Source organism: Crocuta crocuta, unplaced genomic scaffold, assembly GCF_008692635.1.
Source record: "Crocuta crocuta isolate KB4526 unplaced genomic scaffold, BGI_CrCroc_1.0 scaffold388, whole genome shotgun sequence".
NCBI lineage: Eukaryota > Metazoa > Chordata > Mammalia > Carnivora > Hyaenidae > Crocuta > Crocuta crocuta.
Window position 1 is genome coordinate 2,454,397 of NW_027528867.1, and position 24,876 is coordinate 2,479,272.

Here is a 24,876-nt window from a genome sequence, read left to right on the forward strand (position 1 = left end):
GTTTAAAAAAAAAAAAAAAAAAAAAAAAAAAAAAAAGACAAAGTCTTACAATATGATGCCGTCCCTTGGTGTTCAACCCCTATGATTCACTCTGGGGAGAAATAAGATGATTGATCCCTGTGCATCCATTATTAACCAGTTGGTAAAACATCTTCAAATCGTTTGGTAATAAAGGATCCACAGGTCAATATTTCAAAATAGAAAACAAGGTTAAAGTAGTAAGGATTCAAATTTAAATGCATAGCAGGAAAAACAAATTAAATGCTATGAAATATAACTCATCAGCAGCAATTAGCACTAAAACACCATACAAAGACGTGCCAACTGAAGAGGCTTGGCCCCTGGCATTAACCTAAACCCTGCCAGAATAAAAGTACCTGCTCATACTTTGTTGTTGAGAACAACTTATCCCTATGTCAGTTAAGGGAATACTGCTTAATCCAGGCCACCACCAATGGTCCCAAGAGGTTAGCCGGGTCGGGGGCTAGAGACCAAGCAGTGCAAGAACAGCCCCCATCATATTGGTCCTTGTGAAAGTGATTTGTACTTTCTCTTGCTATAGAGGCTCTGCCCTAAAAGTGATCATGGTTCTTTTTATGCAAAGACTCATGGTTTTTGGCATCCAAATCCTATCCTCTTGATCCAATTCTAGGTCAATTCAGCCAGTCAGTTTAATTGCTGTCCGATGCAGTCAACTCACCTTCTCTAACACAGATTGTTTATTTACGGCCGACAAAGGCTCCACTAACCAGCATCTAACGGATTATTAGAACTCAGCTTTCTTTGATGTACAATTTTAGAATGTATTCATTTTTCATCTAGCACACCACTCTTTACAGTGCCCCAGGCAGTTTAATTCCCAACTACATTTAACAGTGACAACTCACACAAAACAAAAAAGAAAGGAACACGTCTCTTTCATCAAGATCCTCATGAACACACTGGAGAACTTTGAGAAACGTATCTGGATGGCTCCCTGCTTGGCACAAAACCAGCCTTCGGTTATCTGAATAAGGTATGCTGCGGTTTCAAGTCGCTCTTATGGAGAGGACCATCCCCCTATTTACTATTTGAACTGGCAATTTCCTGTAAATTACAGTCAATATTTAATGGAATCCAGAAGTTTCAGATAATTGGGGTGATTTTTCAAATTGAGAAAGAGATGAAGAAAGAGAAGATGGGAAGAGAAAGGGAAGGTGACCAGAAGCCAAAAACAAGAGGAAACCCTTCAAATTTAATCCCAGCCTGTGCAGCCGGAGTATAACTAACGGTCTGCTGAATACATACGATCCCCCATAGGCACACAAGAGGTCCTTGCGAGAAACACCTGACGGTCAGACACTCAAGTTCACACACCACCACACTGGAGAAAATCAGCATCAGCCGAATCCACAGGACCTCAGTCTATTCTCCGTTCTCCCCAGTTAAACTCAAGTCATCAGAACAAACAAACAGGGAGTCAGCCTCACCTAGAGCAGGCGTCATGGCGGCCATGGGCCCAGCGGGATCCAGCTGGAATCCGCTCATCATGAACTGGGCGTCCGAGGCAGTGTTGTCCATCTTCAGGTTGGGCAGGTTCATGTTCTGGGCCAAGTAGTACTGGTACAGCTCGGCCTCGGCGGGCGAGGGCAGGCTGCCGAGGCCCAGGTGACGGTTGTGTTGGATCTGGGACATGTTCTGCTGCAGCAGCATCATGTTATGCATGTGCTTCTCGCTGGTCATGTGGATGCGCAGGTTCCTGGCCACATTGGTCTCGTAATCGCACACCTCGCACCGCCATGTGGGTTTGGTTTTTGGTTTGGTGGGCGAGGGGGCCCCACAGGGGCTGCTGATGTTGGNGCCGCCGCGGCTGCTGCTGCGGCCGCCGCCGCCGCCGCCCCGGCCGAGTGGCTGAACACCTGGTCCCCCCCTCCGTTCTGCAGGTTCTGCATGTTGTTAAGATGCTTGTCAGACTGCATATGAATACTGAGGTTGCCTTTGGTAGTTGTGGAGTAGTTACACACCTCACAGCGGAAAGGCTTGTAACCACACGTGTAGCTCTCACCTCGTGCCAACCGAGGGTGGGGCTGCCCGCTTTTGCAGTAGACACAGGAGCCCCCCGGCTCCGGGTGCTTCTCCTTCATGTGAGCCTCCAGTGTCTGCTGGTACTTGTAGTGCCAGTTGCACTTGGGGCACTTAAGTGTCTTACATGAGTTACGAGAATGCATCATGGTCATGTGGCCGCCCAGCGAGCGGGAGGAGCCCAGGACCGTGTCGCATTTGGGGCACTCCACGCCGCTCCCCGAGGGGCATTCCCCAACCCCAAGCTCGCAGAGGGAGCCAGCGTGCTGGTGATGGGGGACAAAGCCCCCATCGTCGCCCTCTGTGCTTTCATTTGGTTCTGGTGCTGTGGCATTGTCTTTATTGGCACTTTCATCAGCAAAGTCCAGCCTCCTGCCGCCCTCTGCCACATTGGCCCTGACGCCCTCACTGTTAAAGCTTAAACGATTCCTCCTGTTCGCACCATCAAAGACAACAAAGGAAGAAGCAGAATTAGAACTAGTAGAAGCTGTGCCCCTCGACAGGGTCTGGAGCACATTAGGCATTAAGGGGGAGTTAGAAATGCTTTGGTTTGAGAGAGCAAGGTCCTTTTTGCTGCTGCTACTTGCCGCGGCCCCAGACTCCTCGTGGGGCCTGTCCTCCAGTTCATCGTCCAACTCGCTTGGAAAGAGTCCTTTGCAACCCTCGTCTTCCTCCTCCTCTTCTTCTTCCTCCTCTTCTTCCTCCTCCTCCTCCACCTCTTCTTCCTCCTCCTCCTCCTCCGCCTCCTCCTCGGCCGGCTCTGCCTTCTCGGAGAAACAATCCGGATCGCCCACTTCTTGCTTCTCTCCTTCTGCTGCCCCAGAGTCCTTGCCCTCCGAGGATTTGGTAGGACTGGAGGCCAGGGGCCCCAGGGGGACTGAGGTAATGGGGGTCTTCAGGACCGAGCTGGTGAGCCCGCCAAGGTTCAAGAGGGTGCTGGGGGCCAAGAGACCAGCCTGGGGCTGCTCAGGGCCAGCAGCAGAGCCGGCTGGGAGAGCCTCCTCCCCTTCCATGCGAATGCCACTAAATTTCCCATAAAAACTGTGTCCGGGGCCTATGAGGTTAGCCGTAGAAACTAAAGGGTGTTGAAAGTTTTTGTTTTTTGGTTCCAAAAAACTTACAAGGGGTTCCTTGTCTTTGCCAATCCCTTGGATGATAGCGGAGATGTTCTTATTGCTAAGAATTTTCCGCTCGTCTTCGCTCAGGGTCATTCGATGGTCGTGCACTGCGTGGGTCACAAACGAACGGACGTACCCGAAGGACAGTTTGCACAGGAAGCACATGAGGATGGGCTTCCTCTTGCCGTAGAGCACAAAGCCATCGAATTTGGACAGGTCCACGTTGTTGGGAACATCTTTGGATACGCAGGAGCTTTTGGCGGAGCCGTCGCTGTTCAGGTAATCCTTGTTGCTTTTGTGTCGCACGTCAAACACGCGGAAGCTGTGCAGGACGGGGCTGAGCCCCGTCAGGGCTGAGGTATTCGGGAAAGCCTGGTCTGGGCCCTCAAACCATTTCCCGAAGGATGAGGCTATGTGGAAAGTGTTGATGATCTGTGGGTAGACTGGTGCAGCACAAGAAGGGTCCCCTTGTTTGCCCCCCGCCCCGGGGAGAGAGTTCAGGAAGAGCGAGGGGGGGGGCCCGCTGCCGCTGCCACAGGCGCCCCCGCTTTGGGTCAGCTGGCTCAGGCTCTCCACAATGTAGGCCGAGCCGTCGGGCTGGTAGACTATCTCCCCAGCCAGGTTCTCCACATCACTCTCCTCGTCCCCCTCCTCACTGGTGTCGCTCCCGCTCTCCTCCCTCAGGGGCAGCGGGGGGCGCGCGCTGGGACAGTGGTGCTCCATGTAGGTCTGCAAGCTGGCGAAGGAGGCCGAGCACTCGTTGCAGCTGACCTCCTTGCCGGCGGGCTCGGCGGTGGGGCCGGCCGGGGCGGTGCTCTCCACGAGGCGCTCATTGAAGGGGGCCCTCAGGCTGTCCAGGGGCCCATGGTTCTCGCTTGTGGACTGCTCCATGCTACTGGGTTTGTCGGGGAGGTGGGTGCTGTTGAGTTCAGTCCATTGCTGGTGCTGAGGGATACCGCACCCATTGTCCTTCCCCGAGACGACGGGCGAGTCACAGCCTTCCATGGTAAGGCCTGCGTAGAGCTTTCATTGCACCCAGTACGGATCGGACCTGAAGAGCGGAGGCAAGGGGGGGAGAGGAGGGAGAGAGGGGGAAGAGAGAGAGAAAGGAAAGAGGTTAGGAGGGCCGAGGCTAGGTCCCGCACAGAGCACTCTAACAGGCTTCTGTCCACACCCACAAAAGAGACTGCAGGGCAGCAGGGACCCGGGCCATCTCCCCCACGCTGTCCAATGAACGTGCAGAGGGTGGGTGGGAGCCCCTGGGCATGACGGCCAGGGTCCGTGGCATGAGTGGGGAGCATGGGGACAGGGGGCACACAGGAGACTCCCTCCTTGTCTTCGGACTGTAGGCTCCTCTCCCCCTGGAGACTGGTTCGAATTTCCGTTCTTTGCGAGCACAGTGTGAGAGTCGGGGCTGGGGTACAAGCCACAGAAGAGGAGGAGGGCCGAGTCATCTCGCCAGGCCCCGCCGAGGACGCAGAATGGCGGCCCTACCGAATAGAGATGGCCATCCAAAGTCACTGCCGCTGCCCACGCTGTCTGTGAGCCAAGGGAACACCAACAGGGAGGGATGGACGAGAGGAGGAAGGTTTTACACCCCCAGAGAGAGGCTGGCAAGCCCGCGTGGGGATACGCTGGTCGATTTAGTGGTAAAGCTCAGGCTGCTGTTGCTCTTACTGGCCAAACGTCTAGTTTTAGAAGTTCAAATCAAAGTCACAGAGGGCTGTACGGCTCAGAGAGCGAACCTGCGGGGCCCAGACATGCTCTGCAGGCCCTTCACAGGGCCTGTGCCTGCTTTCATCCTCCGTGGGTCTGGGAATCATCATCCCATTGCACAAATAGTAACAGTGAGGTGCTAAACGTACAAACAGGCCCAATGCCACCCTGACACTGTAAAACAGATGGCACATCTCCAAAATCCCATCTCCACTGCCCCCCCCGAAACCTACAGAGCACCCCTGCTTGCAAGTGAGCTGGCTTCATGCTTAAAACGTGATGGTGCAAACTCTGAGCTTGATGAATCTGGCAAGACTCTCAACTGGCCGGCTCCCCCTCCAGCAGTGTCGATCTTGCCCTGTCTGGGTGGAGCCCGGGCACCACTGGCATGGTGGTTTCTGCTGTCAGGGATCGTAGCGGCAGGCCAAGACGGCAGCTGGGCTCCGCCGGCCCCCATTCCACACCTGCCTCGTAGTTATTAGTAGCTGCTCAAGCAGCTGTCCTTCGGCCCTGGGGCTTTTCCGTTTCCGACTCCAGAGTGCCACTGAGCTGAATGTGCCCTCTGAGACTCTGCATCCCTGGGGAGGGAGGCATCAGAGCCCCCACCATCACTCTGCTCCTGTGGCCACATCATCACAGGGGCATTTCTTCCGTCTCAGCATGGATCCTACAGTCAACTCAGCCTCTCAGACGGTCCTGATTGTTCAGCTGCAAATCCCAGGCCACCCTCCCCCCTACACCTCCTTCCTGGAGAACATTTGGCTGCTTCTCCACCCCACATCTCATTCATACACATCGGAGGAAGATTTTGGCTGGGTTTGGTCTCTCTCCTTCCCCACCCCACCCCTATCTTCCCATTCTTTTTTTATTTCTTGATTCTTGGCTGCACAGTAAGCCAACAGCTCCCCCTCGGGAAAAGACGGGGAAGGCAGGTTTACCAGAAGTCTCTGGAGAAATAACTTTGGAAAAGCGGGTCCTGTTTTGTTCAAAACACACACACACACACACACACACACACACACACTCACACACACAGCACCTCTCAAGCTTATAACCTAAAACTGCATTACAACAAAGTTCAGTGTGCTTTAGAAAAGGCACATTGATTTTCAACAGAGATAACTACACGAAACCAAACCAAACCAAACAGCAAATGCGATGGGACTTCAGAAGGCTTAGCTGGGATACAGGGGAGAATCCAGGGTGGCTCTTCTTAAAGATGTGCCTGATTGGCTAGATGACATCTGATTGACAGCTCAGGCCAAAAAGGTTGGCAGGCTGAAGGGGCGGGAGGGTTAACAGCCCGATTGTAAAATCAATGTCATAAATGCTTGGTAAGTTACAGGAACATGCTGGAAGGGGAGGCCACGATTGATAAAGGAGAACAGCTTTGATGCTTCACTAGGGACTTGAGTATCGACAGCAAAGCCAATCTCCTCTCCAGCGTGAGCTAGGCCAGAGAAACCTGCAAGCGTTTACCAATTAATTGGTGGGCTTTTCTTATTCAGCTCTCTCTTACCTCCTCCTCCTCCACGAACCATCCAGCTAAATGGTCGGGACTTACAAAAACTTGCCTAACTTTCCTATTCCCAAGCAAAAGGTGTCAAGAAAGGATGACACTGTGGCCACCTATGAAAGACCACCGCATAGAGCCACTTGCCCCATAAGAGAGGACACGTGGAATACCACTCGTTAACAGGGAGTGACGACAGCCCATCAAGACACCAGTGGGAAAGAAGGGTCCACTTCAGGATCGAGGCTGCCTGCTCTGGGCTTCCTTTTGGTGCATGCTGGCCACAACAGGCACAACAGTTTATAGCCTTGCTCAGCAACATGTGGTTCTGGGACAAGTAGCCTCATTCTTCACCGGGGCACCTGTGAAATGCAGTCTCTCAGGCCTTGCTCGAGATCAGAATCTGCGTTTTAACATGATCCCCTGGGGACAGGCATTAAAGCTTGAGACACTCTCTGCTTCGCAACATCTTCACCAGATTCCCATCTTTCCCGTGCTTGGTGCGTGGACTGCTAGGTAACCAGGCAGGGTCGGTCTTGGAATCCCCCGCCGGTTCTGGGGAGGTGCAGGGATGGGGTAGACGAGAAGGGACCTGAGGATAGAGATGAAGCAATCTCTTAAACCTGCCCAATCCTTCAGCTCAAGGACCTCAGGCTATCCAGAACTCTCCCACCTGGCTGGCTGTCCCTCTCGCTCTGTTTATCAGCCAGTCAATAAGAAAAAGGTAGTTCTTACTTAAGGAGGCAGAAGTCAACTCGGCAGGTCGATCAGCACTCTGTCTGTAAACGTGGTTTCCCGTAAAATCAATGATCTTCAGTTATAGAGGGCAGCCTGGGAACCCAGCGGGTCCCCACACGCTGGCACGCAGCCCCCCCAGCGGCCTCTGTTCAGGCCCCCTCACTCCACCCCGAGCTCTGCACCCTCCTCCTCACCCTTCACTCATGCCAGGGCCGGCTCACGCACACAAACCCACAACCCGTCCTGCGGCCTGCTTCTCTTCTGCTGCTTGTGACCCCAAATTCCTTTTCAAACACAGACACACTACTCCTGACCCCCTAGTATGGTACTCAGCATGGTGTCTGTGTGTACGTGCGTGGTTTTACAACTTTGGTTAGATTACAAAAGATTAGATTTCCAGTAAGACGTTAACAGAAAGATATAGGAGCGATCTGGGTTCCCACTCATTCTCTCCTAGTATTTCAATCTGTGAGAAGCAGTCTTGTACAGAAAGTTCCAACATCGTCACCAAGAGCCCCTTCTCCCCTGCTCCTATCACAAGTTACAGTTCCCTTGGAACTCACCTGGAAAGCTCCCCTGCATCAGCCTTTATTTCCCAAAGATTGTTTAAAATGATAAATCTCTGTTCTACCCCAGGTTCCACTGCTAACAAAGTCATTCATCTCCCTCTCTCAACCAAGAAGATGTGATAGGACAGTTTTCTGACACTGCTTTAAGGAGACAGGACTGGGTATAAAGCAACAGTTACTGGGAAGCTGGGCAGGGGCAGGATATAGTTATTAGGGAGGGGAGGGGGTTCCTGCTGTTGCTCCAGCTCCCAGAGAATTAAACATGAACAGTCACACTGTGTAATTTTAAATTGTTAATTAGCACAGGGTTAATTAGGCGGTCCTTTCACAAGAGGCTGTTTGGCAGAAAACCAAGAAAAGAAACAAAGGGGAAAAAAAGAAAAACAGAGAATCCAGACTGCGAGAAACTGTTGCCTCTGCAAGTAACCCACGCTGCATGCCAGAGAGAAGTGAAGCAGCAGGCACATCATCCTCCAGGAGCACCCTGCTCTGCTGGGGGGCCAGTAGGGAGCACCATCCTCCAGGAGCAGCCTGCTTACTCTGCTGGAGGCCCAGTCAGGGAGCACCATCCTCCAGGAGCAGCCTGCTTGCTCTGCTGGAGGCCCAGTCAGGGAGCACCATCCTCCAGGAGCACCCTGCTCTGCTGGAGGCCCAGTCAGGGAGCACCATCCTCCAGGAGCAGCCTGCTTGCTCTGCTGGAGGCCCAGTCAGGGAGCACCATCCTCCAGGAGCAGCCTGATTGCTCTGCTGGAGGCCCAGACAGGGAGCACCATCCTCCAGGAACAGCCTGCTTGCTCTGCTGGAGGCCCAGTCAGGGAGCACCATTTTCCTGAAGGCAATCTGGCAATAGATATCAAAAGCCTCAAAAAATGCACATGCCCTTTGACTCAGCAATTCCCCAATTCTAGGAAACAACCCAAGATGTGTGCAGAGATACAGTATTATTCATCACAACATTTTCAACAGGAAAAAAAAAAAAAAAAAAAAAGAAGATGGAAATCATCAAGCAAAAGAAGGGGCTCTCTAAATAAATGATACTGCACAGGGCTCCATAAGACAATATAAAGTATCACTGTTTAAAGAAACTACTTACAGGCTTGAGAAAATGATCACAGAGGATGTTAAATGAATGAAGCATCTATAGGTCTGCACATGGAAAATACATGAGCTTTGTATCAGAATTTTTTAAATGGTAACTGCTAGGGGATAAGGTTATGGGTGACTTCCTTTCCTCCTCTGTGCCTTTCTTTCCCGAAGGTTTTGAAAATTAAAACCATGGTAAAGGAAGCTGTCGCTTCCAGAATTGGGCATCAGGAGAAGGCCTGCAGATACCACCCCACGTTCATAACCACTGTGTGAGATGGATGCTCTTTCTATCTCTGTTTTCAAGATGGGAAAACTGAGTTGTAGGAGTTACACAGCCCAAATGACAAATCCATAATCTGGCTGTGAAGTCTGTCTCCTTAGCCACTCTACTACCGTTTTCTTTAATGTCTATTTCCCAAAGAGAACTCCAGAAATCTCCCACATTCAAATTCAATCTTTATGTACCTAAGAACTGTTCTAAGATCATGGGAATCCAGGATTGTTATGAGAAAAAACATGCCCCTTCGGGGTGACTGGCTGGCTCAGTCAGTTAAGCGTCTGACTCACAATTTCAGCTCAAGTCATAATCTCACGGGTCTGTTAGCACAGAGACTGCTTGGGATTCTCTCCTTTTCTCCCTCTCTCTCTGCCTCTCTCCTGTTCGCATTCTCTCTCAAAATAAATAAACATTTAAAAAAACAACCATGCCCATTCACAGCATGCCCATTTTGTTGAAGTGGGTCAGGAGGAAGGTTACTTGAATGTCATTACACAGGAGAAGGGGTCATGAGAATTGGGGGAGGTGTTGCAAGGAACTAAATGGTAGCTCATTATCTTTTTTTTTTTTTTTTTTTTTAATGAAAGAAAGTCAGGAACACATGGATGGCTCACTCAGCTGAGCAACTGACTTTGGCTCAAGTCATGATCTCACGGTTCATGAATTCGACCCCCCACATCAGGCTCACTGTTGTCAGCACGGAGCCCACTTCAGATCTTCCAGTCCCCCTTTCTCTCTGCCCCTTCCCTGCTTGCACTCTATCAAAAATAAATAAATGTTTAAAAAAAAGAAAAAGAGGGGAGCCTGGGTGGCTCAGTCGGTTGGGCTTCTGACTTCGGCTCAGGTCATGATCTCACTGTTCATGGGCTCGAGCCCCATGTTGGGCTCTGTGCTGACAGCCAGCTCAGAGCCTGGAGCCTGTTTCCGATTCTGTCTCCCTCTCTCTCTGACCCTCCCCTGCTCATGCTGTCTCTCTCTCTCAGAAATAAATAAAACATTTAAAAAAAAAAAAAAGGAAAATGTGTGAACTCACGCATTATTTACTGTGTACCTACTGTGTGTCAGATGCCTGGGAATCAGTGATAAACAGGTCTCAGTGTCTATTCTCATGGGGGAGAGACCACAGAGAAACAGAACGTTAAGTGGTGAAAAGCACTTAGAAATAATATAAAGCAAGATAAGGGGAAAAAGTAATGTGTGTGTACATCATTTTAGAAAATGACTGCATACTGCAAGTTCCCCACAGTAGTAAAACAGATTCAACAGTTACTGAATAGCATCTAGGGGGAAAAAAATTTTTTTTCAAAAGGAGGTCCTGAGAAATTAGCAATTAGCTGTAGGTTCTGTAAGAACATTCACATAAAATCAACTGAAAGGCAGCTTCACTTAGATTCAAAGATCTGAGAAATGCAGTAGAGAGTACTTTTTGATTTGGGTTTTTTCAATCTATTTATTTATTTATTTATTTATTTATTTGAGAGAGAGAGAGAGAGAGAGAGAGAGAGAGAGAGAGAGAGAGAATGAATAGGGGAGGGATAAGAGAAGGATAGAGAGAGAATCCCAAACAGGCTCCAGCCCACGAACTGTGAGATCATGACCTGAGCTGAAACCAAGCCACCTAGGTGCCCCAAAGTACTTTCTCATTTTAATAAAGTATCCCAAAGTGTATCATATCTGTATCCAGGATAGCAAAATGTCTTTCAGATAACAAAGTCTAGCTGATTTTATAGCTGGCAGATGCTATTTCTTAAAGTATCCACTCAAAGGTCAGTGTATCTGGTGGCGTGCCTCAACATACTGACTTGTCCCTGGTTCCCTTCCCTCCCGTCAACAACTTGAGGGATGAGACCAGGCACACACAACAATATGTAAAGTACGTGCAGCTAAGAGGACTACCTCCTATGCCAAATGGTGGCATCGTGACTAAAAATGAGATATCAGCTAGTGGGAATGACAGGCCCAAAGAAGATGAAATTTTGAAAGATGAAATATTGAAGTATGAATCCCTGTATTTTTAGTGCATGCAATCACTAAAACCAACAGACACTGGAAGAGACTTGGATTAGCAAGAGTTCATGCAAAAAATACCTGAGGGTATTACTTCACTACAGATTCTGTGCAAGCGCAAAGCTGACATGGCGGCCAAAGATGGAAATGTGGCCTCTGGCTACAGGACTGCACCATACCTGGTGAAACTCAGTAGGGTTCACAGGTCCATCATTTTCTCCCTCCCTCCCTCTCTCTCTCTCTCTCTCTCTCTGAATGAAGAATGTTACAATCCACTGAAGACAATCTCATACGAGGGGTACTGACAAACCAGAGCATGGTCAGATGGCGGACGAGGAACAGCCCGAGAGAGAAGAAAGAACTCTCACTGGAGGGCAAGCCAGCTCTCTTCAACTATGCCTGCTACAGATGATGAGGATTAGTTACACGTGTTCTACCTAGCTTCAGAGTTTAACTACGAGTAACAAGGGGAATTTAATAGGAATTCGAGTTCAGTTTCATATAAATAAAAGTCTTTCTCAAGATTATCAAAGTTCTCAAATGGATGTTGACTTTGTGAGGTGCTGCACTCCCCTGTTCCATGAATGGAGAAAGGATTTTGCTGTGGCCACAAGGTTCCATCAGGTAGCCTATGAAAGTCCTGTGAAGGGTGAAGATGCCTCACTTATCAATCCAGTTAGTCAGTCAACTTTAAACTCCTTCTCTGTGATCCCACAGTAGCATTTGGCACATGGAAACACACTGCAATTCTGGGATTATTGCACAGCTATAATTATCTGTTGACTGGTCTATCTCTGCCATTAGTCTGTTCCATGCCTCATTCATCTCTGTATCTTCCACATCCAAGATGCAATATGTGCTTAATGAAACTGTAGGGAAAATTAAGGTACTGGGAGAAATGATAATACTTCAAGAGGGGGAAAAAAAATGATCTCTGAACATGTTGTGTTTCTTTCTCCATTAGTTGAAGAAATGTCTGGCATAACCTTTCTCTATTAAATGGAACCAGGGCTCTTTGAAGAAATAGCCAATTCCTGGGCTGGGCAAAGAAGAGCCAAGATGAGCCTGAAGCATCTTTCTAAGCTAGAACATATGCAGGTGCTCTCAGAATGGAGGCAGTGTGCTGAAAGGAAACATGAGGAGGCTGCAGGGGCTCCCACTTGCTCAAAGTGGGATAACTTGAGCAGGAAAATTATATGAGAGTAAAGGTTTACAGCTCAATGTATAAAATAAGAATCCTTAATTGCACACTTTGATAAATTGTAAAGAAAAAAAAAGTGGAGTTAGGGAAAGTTCTTCCTTGGAACAGAAATCCAACTAATAAATGCAGAGGGAATCATGGAGTTAGAAAATCACCATTTGGTAACTATCATAACAATAATCCATTCAGGAAAGAATCAATGGATACTAAAACTGATGGATGAAAGTTTGAATAGTAACAGGATATTTACACAGTCTCCAAGTGTCTCCCCACAAGATACTTATTAATTACAGGAGGAAAAACAGTAACTTTACAGTGGAGACACCTGCAGACACCACCTTCACTGCATGATCAAAGTTACCATCACCAGAAATGAAACAAATAGACATCATGTGCCTCCAGAGAGGTTACACCGAGAACACAACATCCCTTCCCTGACATTCCTGCCAAAAATGCAAAACCTGAAGCTTATCATGAGGGAACATCAGACAAATCCAAATTGAGGACAGTCTACAAAATGTCCTATGCTCTTCAGATATGTCAGCGTCATGCAACAGAAAGACTGAAGAACTGTTTCAGATTAAAGGAGATTAAAGAGACATGACAAATGAACATCACACCTAATCTAGAATTTTTTTTCCTTTAAAGGGCAAAATTGGGGCAAATGGCAAAATCTGAATAAGGTCTGTAGGTCAGATTAATTTTCTAATTTTGATGACTATGGTATGATTCTAGACAAGAATGTCTTTTTTCAGGAAAACCCATGAATTTATTTAGAGATAATGTTTCAATTTTCAAGTGGCTTAGGAAAAAACCTGTAAGGGTATGCGTGTGTGTATATACACACATCTGTACATATAGACAGAATATGAGATGATGTTAAAGTGAGGAAGTCTGACTGACAGGTATATGAGAATCCTTTGTTCTATTATCACAACTCTTCTCTACACCTAGGATTATGTCAAAACAAAGAGAAAAGAGTAACTATCCAGTTTAAGAACTCCCCACATTGAAATGCCAGAAGTACACATGAACAGCCACAGTCCGCCCCGATCCCCATCTCTTTATTTTCATATGAAATTCATTGCTGGCACAGCTTCAGGAAAGAAGCGGGCTGCAAGGCTGGACACTGAGGTGCAGACAGACAAAAACAGAAAACTGGGCTTCCCTACCCGTAGATGAGAGGTTCCAGACAGAGCTCTCTAGCTGGAGAAGTCAAATGACCATTCTAACTTGGGCAGAAAGTCAAGTAACAATCACTGAAAGACATTCATCCAAGACATGCATGATCCTAGATCAGGACAGATTTCCCTAACCTGGTGAATGCAGTTCTAAATCCAAGGACTAGGGCAGCCACCATATAAAGGAAGAATCCCAGCAGCCTACAGAGGGGAGCACTTCTAAATGTAGAGTAAAACATAGAAAAACACACGACAATGAATAAACCATCCCCACATCTCCCTGCCTCCCTCAAAAACACCCAAAGACAACCCAGATTCTGAGATAAGTAGAAAAGTCATTCAAGGGGCAAAGAAATAATACCCTCATCTGTTTAGCTTAGAATCCACCAAAGAACCATATCCAATTCCATTCTATGCTTTCTACAATAACACTATTTGTATATTGCTACTGTGCGGAAGTCAGGAAGTGTGAAAGTGTAAAAAGGTGAGATTCCATCGCTTGGTAGCAATTTCCCAGTGGCTTTAAGAATGATTCTGGAACTATGGCAAGGTCAGAGCGCACACACATGCTTGAACAGGTCCCTCGTGTTGCAGGAGGTCCACTGCCTGGAAGGCCCCGAGAATCATGCAGTCCTGGGCTTCATGTTTGCTAATGAGTGCATCTGTGCTCTTTCCAGCGTGAACATAAATCAGCCTGGAAGTGAAAACTGCTAGCTCAGTCCATTCTGCAGGGAATCCATAACTACCGCGATATTCTGGGCACAGTCGAGTCATGGAGGGGAGGAAGAAGGTGTCGCACGATTTGAACGAGAGCCGGGCAAGGAGCCCGCTCTGTGTGTGCTGGGGAAGATGGGCTGGGACTGGAGGAATAGAACTTTTTACTAACCATGTGGAGGATACATACAACAACTACCACCAAAGCCATGACCACAGTAATAAAAAGTAAAACTCTCCCAAGGATTCCTCAGGCTCTGCCCTGTTCTGAAAAAGTATCACTGGGGCAACTGAACCAGCTGTTCAAGTAACTATATCAAGTAACTTGGTAAAATACCAAGTGCCACCGCTGCAGCGTTCCATCATATCCTGAAGGCAGACGGCCAGCATCTTTGGCCATCACTGGCCTCAGATTCTCTCCTGACCCAGATTCAAACCATGAAGCACTGGCTCCCCCACCCCGAGATGTGAAGCAACACCTCCTTTCACCATACGCAGTCGCTTTAACCACCTTACTGCATAAACTGCCCTGGCGACCTGTGCATAGTTCACCCACCCCATCTCTACCCACTTCCTGCTGCCTTCCCGGCTAAATGGGATCCCTTCCCACCCTAACTATAACCAATTACTTCAGTGTTTTCTTTGCCAGCACCCACAACTTTTCATCTCCTCCCAATTTCCTCAAAATCCCTTTCCGAAGATCCTATTTCTGATCTCTCCGTTCTTGCTGCTGGGCTGTAGAGCAAAGGCTAGGAGACGATGTAAAACTGTGCCATCTGGCCCATTACAGTTTCAATCTGGCATCTCATGATGTTAAATTTATTTTAAATAATTTCTCCTGATTAAAGTAGTGTGAGTTCATTATTTAAAAAAAAAAAAAGGATATGTGCAAAAAGACTCACTGGCTAAAATAAAAATCGCCTATAATTCCACCAGCCAGAGAGTCACAGACAGGCAAGATAGCTTTTAGGGGTTTTTTCCTCCCCTCTGTATGTCTAGAGATACCGATCTTCTTTACCAACCACAGATCGCACTGCTCCTTATGTGAGCCACCCTTTTAAATGAATCTAGCATGAGAGTTACCCAGGACATGGAATATTCTTCCTAAGTCAGAATTAAGGCTACATAGATATTGTATGTCTTGGACATAACATAAAATTTCACTTAATTCTATTACTGGACGTTAAGGAAATTCCTAATATTTTGCTATAGATGTTACAATAAACTCTTGTAAATCTTTGTATATATACTAACAAAATCACTAATATAAATAATTAGTGGCTCCATTGCTAACGTACTTAGTAGGGCCAGGCATAGTTCTAAGCACTTTTTAAATGGAAATCATTTCATTTGACCCTCGCAGCAGCCCATTTTATGAGATGAGGGAACTGAGGCTTAGAAAGTTAAGTATCTTACATAAATCACATACCAGCTAAGTGGGTCTTTGGAACTAGGTAAGCCATTCTTCCTACTGTAAAACTTAGGAACTTACCCCTGACATGACATCTCTATTTCCTCAGGACATATTTCTGCAAGTGGAACTGCTGGCCTAAAAGTTAACAATAGGTTAGGCTCTCTGGCATATGCCCAAAAGCCCTCCAACTCACGCCCAATGGCATGTGAACATCAATTTTCCTGCACCATCGTCATTCGTGGGTATTATTTTCTTTTTGAAAAATGTCAATTTGGCAGGCAAGAAATGGTTATCTCATTTTAACTTAAACTTTTTGCTAACAAGACAGGGACCATCTGCAGATACTTACTAGCAATTTATACTTCTGGTGTGAATTGCCTGCTATTTCTGCCACAGGGGTATGTTGTCCTCTCCTTGATGATTAATAAGAGGGCTGTACAGGATTTTAGTGGAGCTATCTCTTGCTTGACTCTCTACCACATTCCACTACCCTTGAGCTCCTGGATGAGAGTCTGACCCAGTCGCATCGTCAGACAACACTCTGTCCTTCCTTCCACCCATCTGCACTCAGCACCTTCAAACAAGCGGACTCTGGCCTCTGCTTCACTTCCCCAGTACCCACCTTCTAAAGCCCGGTGAGTTTCTCCTCCTTTGTGAGTTCATAGAAACTATACTGCATTCCTCCAGTTCTGCTGTGGGGCTCAGTGACGACACGTACAGATGCCAGCCCAATCCCAGAGTGCAGGATCAGGTTCTGGACATCACTTCAGGTGAGTGAGAAGGCCCTACGTCTCAAGATTTGGTCCTCTCTACAAGGTCACCAATGTCCCCTCACCAACCAGTAGTTTTTCCTTTTCTACTTTCAACTTTTTCACTCTCTCCTGCAATCTAAATTGCCAACCACCCCACCTTGAGATATCCCCTTTGTTTTCTGATATCCTTCCCCGGCTCCTTTCCTCTCTCTCTCATCTCTGGTCTCTGCATTGCCTGCCCCTCGTCCCATTCCCACAGCTCTTCATGGATGTGCTCTTCCACTTATTTCATAAGATTCCCTATTGCTTTAACCCACAGAAACTTCACTCTGTTCTTCTACAGTATTTAACCAGCATATTCTCCCCCCGGCACTGGGCTCTTATCTCTGTACATCAACTACCTTAACTACTTCTGTGGTTTCAATTACTGAAATTATGTGTTGACTCCCAAAACAAAAATATCCATTCCTGGCTTATCGCTTGCATATGGGCCTCATACTTTCAGCAGACCACAAGATGTCTGTAAATGGCCAGCCTTCCATCACTCAACACTCAGCCCGGCTCAACACGGCTGTACGGAAGTGCCCCTCACTGACCACCTTCGTCTCTCTGAATGGAACTCCTGGTGCCATCTTTGATTCCAGAAAACAAAAGGATAGATGGGTCTAGTCTTCCCAATGTCATATTGATCGGTGCTTTTCCCCATAAGAGGAAACTGCCAAAATAATCAAACTTACACTCTCCACACTGGTTGTAAAACACTCTAGCATTTCCCCCTATGACACTACCCAGTACCTGTCTCATTTCCCTCTAATAAAAGGGTCTCTCCCCTTCATTCTTGTCTCTGTTCCTGAAGCCCCAGGCCCTTCGGATGTCCTTTCTCTTCCTCAACATTTATCCAAACCTTGGACATCCTTTAAGAGGCTCAAGTCCCACGGAAGCAATAAAACCCCTCTGATCACTCAAGTCCATAAAGATCTGCCTTCTCTCTGTCCTACCACAGTGATCGTCACTGCACTGCCACTAAACTACCACTCCTCATCTCACCTGCGGCACTTTCAGCTCTACAACTGACTTTAAGCTGCTTGAGGACAAAAACTGGCTTGTATTTCTGTTCATTCCCTAGCACAAACCTGAGCATGCAGTACAGACAGAAACTTGATTAACAGCACACTTTCTCTTTCTATGAAACACCTTAAATAACAGTAGGAGCACGTTCATCTCAACATTACCTGTAATTAATCACCAAACACCCAATGAGCCTAATTCTGACGCTCAGGTACAATAGTTGAGTATTTCAGCATTCTGTGGTTTATAGTGTTCATTTCCTTTTCCAAAATTACAGAAGGCCTCGAGTCTACAGAGGCAGCCCTCATTCCAGCAATGAAACAGAAATCCAGGAAGCCAAGCAAATCCCTAAGTGCAATTCTGTTTTCGGGGGGAGGGGAGTCAGGCACAGGCTATACACTAGTGACTGCATACAAGGTTTCTGCCCCATGGCAAGCGTTATCGGAGCCACACTCATGAGTTTCAGAGGATGATGCGTCTACTCAGGTTCCTGAAAACTTATGAAGGGGTTCTTCACAGAGCACTGAATTTGAACAGAAGGAGGACCTGTTGCAGTTCAAGGCTGCACACACCCATGAGAAACTGAACTTGGGCAGACTCTCTGTTAGCACTTGCCGTCTCGGAAAGGAATGCAGGTAGAAGCAGCTCAGGCCTTAAGCCTCCTTTTATACAGATCTGATCTACGAGGGAACAGATGAATAACATGTTACGGTTGCTGTTCTCTGGTCTGTGGCAGCATCTGGAAAACCCCATCCGACTTTCCTGGAGAGAGGAGATCCATGCTCTCCACTAACTCTCCCACCTGTCATACGGGGACCATCAGAGAAGCTCAGGAAAGGTGAGGTGAGTGGTGGCCTTGGGGGAGGAAAGTCTCCCTCCACTGGCATCTCCAAAATGGCTCTGAAAAAGGACTGTCTTTCCCTCTCGGCAGGAAGAAAGCCACCTGATGGGCTCTCCGGGGGCAGCACGTGCTGGCACAAGGCTCCGGAACTGGCACCATGACAAAACAAGCAAGGGTTGCCCTTCCAAGGCTCATTAATGGGGCAACACACACACACACACACACACACACACACAGGGTCGCTCACCAGCGCAGGCACAGCTCTTCACATCTCCCCTGGCTCATTAGCATAAACAGCTTTTGGAGCAGCAGGGAGCAAGAGGCGCCACTCAACAGAGCAGTAACACAAGCCTTACCACTGCCAAGGGCATGAAGAAGGGATCACCATGCAAAGGCAAAACCACCACACAGGGTCACTCGGGAAGGGTGTGTCGTGGCAGGGACCCTCAGATGCCCCTCTGGGCTGCACTTGCCAAGCATTCCCCCAACTTCGTATTTGGATGCCAGACTGTATCTTAGTCACAGCATTTCCTTCTCAAAAGCTTCGTTTTTACTCAACTGAAGATCTGAGAGGCACCTATTTCATACTGGGTAGTCCTTAAATCCCAAGGGTGTAAGGAGCTCTTTCAAATGCCAATGCCCTTCCTTACGGCAAAGCGGGAGAGCAGGAAGAACAGTCATCAGGACCTTGAAAGACTTCAAGACAGACTGGAGAGGTGCAGAGTCTGCTTCTGAGTGTGCTTCAAGCACTTCCAAATTCCAAAGCTTTAAAACATAGCCGGGTGGGTATGAAACTGAATGACATGGTCTATTCTTCACAGCCCCTTCCCCATCCCACGTGGTGTTTAGGAAATCCATTATGTGCACTGTTACTTTTCATCAAGAAAAACAGATTGAGACACAGTTACCAATGGCCACTTCAAAGAGCAGCCCTGGGAATTAGGCAAAACAACAAAGGAAAATTTCTTCTTCAAGTACAAGGACCCAAGAGTTCTCATTCCCTCAACCCTCCGGAAGCTGTCCGGAGAACTAAGTGACTGTGGGTAATAATTATACCCTCTCAAACTCAGCAAAAAGAAGAAGAAGAAGAAAAAAAAAAAAGGCCCAGACAGCCTTTCTCCTCTTGCTGTTCCAAATGCTGCTTTTGGGTCAATAGCTACTGTGAAGCTTCACCAAGGTCCACGTTAAATAGTACTTGGATTAATTATGCTTGAAAGTCTCTTATCCAAGCACTGCTAAGACCAAACGATTGAGTTTGGGAACGAGTGTGGTTACATATTTTTCCTTAATGGCTTCCTGAACACCCTGGTTAGGTCTGATCCCTGGGGGTGAATTGCCAGTTCGAGTCATAAAATGTGATCAATGTAGATCAAGACCCTGTGCTAAGTGTCTGAGAGGAGAGAGAAGAAACGGACTTGTACAAACACACAAACATATGAAAAATGCATGTTAACATAAAGAACTTCAGCTTCCATTGTGAGCAGGCACCAGCTTCTCCTTTCGCCCCTAGAGCTCTGCTCAGCCCTCCACAACTTCCAGCCAGCCATCCTGATCTTGGACAGCGCCAGAACCAGAGAACGCTGTGGAAACTGTTCCTGCATCTCCAGAAGATTCCCACATGAAGTCAGGCTAAGATCAGGGAAATCCAACTTGGCCAGTTAACGAACCATAATAACACAGGGGCTCCTGGGGTTCTGGCCCTATTCGTCTTAGTTTTAAGCTCCTGTGCAGAATACTAAGCCCAAAACTCAGTAGCTACTCTAATGATTTTTATTCATTCACACAACAAATATTGACTGAGCGCCTTACAATATACACAGCATCCTTCCTAGCAATACAGAGACCTACGAGCTTGCTCTCATTAGAGTCCAGATGTGGCAAATAAGAATATGGACAATGATCACGAGGGCACTGCTAGGGATAGACTCAGCACTTCCAATGGCCACTGGATTCACTGTAGCCAACACTGATCCAGGGCGCTGTTCCCTGTCACTCCAGAGTCTTCCGGCTCTACGGCCACAATCTGTCCTTCTACCGACCAAATGTACTCAGTGATGACCTCTGAGGTCCACTGCACTTAAAAAACATGGTTTACTATTGCAACACAGGGTTTGCCAAGTTGTGCAACTGCCCTGAGACCCCATGGTGCTGGGGACATTGCTGCCCTGAGCCTTCAATGTATCCCTATGACGTCGCCCAGCTGTACTAATCCCTCGGGGGGGCGGGGGAGGGTCTTGCCCTCAATCCCCTCAGAGGTGAAGGATTGTAGGAACATAAGGGATGTTTGGAATCAACCATTTCCCAACAGCCCAGAATTTTTCCCACCCTGGGACGAAGGGCATGAGAAACTCCCAGACGCATGGGATGGCCTTCACACAAGCATTGACTTTCCTCTGATGCTGCCAAGTTGACAAGAGATGGGCCGACTCCATTTCTACTGGCTCCTCGCAGGTGATCCAACAGGTTTCCCACCTCCTTACCTGCCCTTACTATGCCCCATCCTGGTTTCTTTGGCCTCAGTTCTTTAGGCTGGACTCGGTGATTTTACAGGTCCACACAGTGGCAGAATATTAAGTGGCAGAATATTCTGGAGGCAGTGTATGGTCTCCTCCAGTCTTATCAAGAGGTGCTGGGGTTGGCATGCATCCACGTTGCCTGCACTCCACAGGGAGGTGGCTCGGCCTAGCTTCCACGTGACCAAACAATGCCCTTTCATGCAGCCTCGTGTCCCTGACACGGTACTGGGAGTTTCCAGGACACACACGGGTGAGGGGCGAGGGGGAGAGTCTTGTTCTCAATGGGCTGATAAACTGAAGCATCAAGTCTGCAAATTCAAATGAACCAGCTCTGCAAAGTCTATTCAGCAACCTTCCCTGGGCTTCCAGCTATCACCACCACCCCCACCCGGACCATCTGGTTCCCTGTCACAGGCCAGTAGGAGAACCTGTGGTTTCTGTAATTCCTTTGGTGTCTAACCATGGGCAACTCTGGAGAAAGAAAAGCAGATGCCACCCGGGGTGTATATGCCTATCACAAAACAATTCTACTGACCTCAAAAGTAGGGCAGGAAAATCGTGTGCGTAATTTTAAATCATCCACACAAAAGGGGTGGAGAGACTGTTCAGGGGATGTCAGGGAGGAAGAAAGGGGGCGAAGAAAGTGGACTGGGAATTTCCTTTTCCTTTCTTTTCTTTCTTTCTTTCTTTCTTTCTTTCCCCTTCCTTCCTTCCTTCCTTCCTCCCTCCCTCTCTTTCTCTCCCTCCGCCCCCCTCTCTTTTTAAGAGAATCTTTCCCAAGCATTCACTACCCATCCCTTTCTGCCGCCGGGATGGAAAGTGTTACTCAGCTGCAAGGCCTCTTGCTAATTGTGGGTTTTTATTTTTATTTCCTATTACCCTCTCGCACGCCTGATGAGATTATTTTACCGGAACTGACACAGCTGGAAGCAGCAGGCATACGAGGAGCCTCTGAGGAGGTGATGCAATTTCATTTCCATTGATCAGAAATCAGCAGGGCAGTAAGTGATGGGAAATTCCATTAGAAGAAAACTTGCGAGCCATGAGCCTCAACTTCCTCGCCACACCCAAGCCCCCCGCCACCCCCCCTTCCAGGGGTCTCGCCTTCCTCTGGACAAAGTCCACACACAGCAGAGGATGGGAAGTACTCTCTTCAACATGGCAACAGGAAGATAAATCCCATGCCTCTGGCTCGCGAGAGCAACAACTAGACTCCTTCAACCAACAGGGGCATCTCAGCTCTGGTCTGTCAATGACGGAGAAGTTTTCCAGGGACCCAGAATAGGAGCACTCAGAATCAAGCTCCACAGCCCCTCAAACCAATGCTTAAAGGATCCCTTCCCAAGGGTCAACCAATAAGAAAAGAGAAGGCCACTAAGCAATAGTTGCAATGTCCCCCAACCACTCGTAGAAACTACCCGGAAGGCACATACCATTTTTGAGCGCCTACTGTGTGCCAGGCACTGTGCTAGGTGGTCAACATGAACAAACTCTGATCCTCCCCTAACGCTCCAGGATGAACACCCAACCCTTTTCTCTCTTGAACAGTGGAGGAGGCAGAGTTCCAGGGAGGTGAAGGGGAGAGCCTACTGGGTCCAATGCCTTACTGAGGGTTTGCAAGACTCTTACCAACAGTGAAGGCAGGCTGAGTGAGAGGACATGAGAAAACTTGCTCACTCATACTTGGGTCTTAAGATGTAGCACTTCTGACTGTCTGGTCTGCGTTTTCCCAGAGATGGCTGTGGACAGATTCTGATTCATCCATCTCCATCACTGTAGGAGATCCATCTCCAACAACACAGCCTTGTGCTTGTGTCCAGGGCTAGAACCAGAAGTGAACTTCAGAATGCATGGATGGGCTACTGTTTTATAGTAGTGAAGATCCCTTCCCCCCATGCCCAAACAGCAAATACTCCTGGAGGAGGAACAGGAAGAGAAGGAGGAGGAGAAAATAGTAAAGAGCTACTTGGGAAGACAAGTCCTACAGAAAACAAAAACAAACAAAAAACATCACCATCTGAGTGGCTCAACAGACTTCCTTTGGCTGTTCTGCCATATGAAACGTGAATCAGAGCAGAACCAGGCCACAGTCACAGAATTAACACTGCTCCAGACACTAAAATAGAAAACTTCTAAGTGCATAAGCGATGATAACAGGTCAAACCAAAATCTGTCAGTAAGCTTTTTCTGAGCTCCTAACCTATGGCTCAACACAACAGAGAACGCATAAGAAAGGGACCCCTGGCCTCCATGAGCTTACAAACTAAGTCAAAGTCACACAAGAATACCCAGCACGCAGTCACTTATTTATCCTGCTTGCGAGAATGCACACTACAACATCAGAGCCTAAATTGAGGCCAGGGCAAAAGTGGAAAGAAGAAGGAAAAAGAAAACAAAAAACAAAAAAAAAAAAAAAAAAACAAAAAAAAACAAGAGTGGAGGAAAATTTGAGTCAAAAATGAAGCTTATATGTATGGATACAGTCATAACCAACACAGTGAGTAATAAATTTGGCTCTAAACTTTCTAAAAGTCTAGAAAAAAATATATAATAGCCTTGTTTTAGGTAAACCATACACAGCAGCCAAGAGAAAAAAGAGCAAGCCAAATGCTCGATATTTAGTACCAATAAATTCTCAATTACAAAAACTGGGCTAGGACTGGTAGCAAGAGGTACCAGCAACCCTGTGTCTCTCCGCGGAGGTCATAAGGCGAATGCTGGAGTTGGAGACCAGTCTCATGACCTCTGGTGATGGGCAAGAATGATGACCCCAGAGGGTGCTGGGGGTTTGCCCAAAGTCAGGGAGCTCATCAGTGGCAGGGCTAGGAAGGGGACCTGGGTGCGTCTTCACACCATGCTAACAATGCTCCCACCACACACAGCCATTCTCCATTATCCTTCAACCTCCATGGGCAGGCTGGGCAGGGGGGCACATGGAGGCTGGAGTTGGAGGTAAGGGGTGCTGAAAGTGTTTAAAAGGCTGATTTGGGATTGGATGATGTTAAGAAGTTGTTAACTTTGTTATGTAAATGCACTACTATCATCGCCTTAAAAAGTGATAAAGCCTCATGATATCTTTAATGGGCCTTAAAGTCAAAGCCAGAGAACAAAAAGATTAAACATATCTAACAAAAAGTATATGGTTGTTAAATCTAGATGATGGGTTCATCCTATGATTCCATTTTTCAGAACACATTTTTGTTTGTAAGAAGGAAGCTTTACCCAGTTCAGAAGCAACTTCTGAAGAGGGCACAGGACTGGCTGGAACCAAGCTTCTCAGCCTTGAGTTGACACATTCATGGCAAGCTAAGACTTTTTTTTTTCACCCCAAAGAAATATGGGTTCTCCTTTCCTTAGAAGAGCTGAAGCGCTTCTTAAGAAGTCCTTTGAACACCTTGCCATCTCTATATATTTTGCTTTCAAAACCACCCCTGCTCTTACCCTTAGAAGGTACCGAGCACTGCCATGCCATTACCAGTAGGAGACAACTTCACACTCTGGGCTCGGTACTGGCCACGTTCCTATGTGGTAATTATCACTATCATCACTGAGCAAAATGGGCCCCAGTTCACAGTCCAAGATTACGTAACAGCTTGGAGCCAAACTGTGACTAAGAAAACCACATCCACTAATAGTTAAAAGCCTCCATTTACAGATTTAATGGGTTAAAAAAATAATTTTAAACACTTTCAGTGAGTTTACTAAATAAGGCAATATTTGCCAACCACTGTTTTTGAGTTCATTGTCTTTCATCTCAGTATGAATGTTTAATAAGTCACCTTAATTGCTTTGTAAAGTCTGAGCTGAACTGCTTCCCGTCGGGCTGGTTCTCTTGGGCTCATCTGCAAGCTGGATGGCCCAATGACAAGTGGGCTTCTCGCCACATGTGGGCCTATACACACCTATTACCATGATGCAGCTTCTGGGAAACACTCTTTGCAATGGACTTTTCCACAGTAGCGTTAGTATTTGACCAAGAAAACAGTCACACTCAGTACCAACCTTCCCAGGAACAAATAACAACGCCCTGTCAATTTATATGATGCTTGATACATTTTCAAACACTTTTATATTCATTTCTCATTTGACCTCCAACAATCTTAT

At 47.4% G+C, this 24,876-nt stretch overlaps 1 protein-coding gene across 1 annotated transcript in view; it reads right to left on the reverse strand.

Moving 5' to 3' along the window:
• Positions 1-24,876, reverse strand: part of ZFHX3 (zinc finger homeobox 3) — a 244,718-nt gene that overhangs the window by 158,459 nt on the left and 61,383 nt on the right. The window contains 2 exon segments of the mRNA XM_077756375.1: positions 1,470-1,836; positions 1,839-4,230. Coding sequence (XP_077612501.1) covers positions 1,470-1,836; positions 1,839-4,184 — 2,713 coding nt within the window. The 5' untranslated portion in view covers positions 4,185-4,230.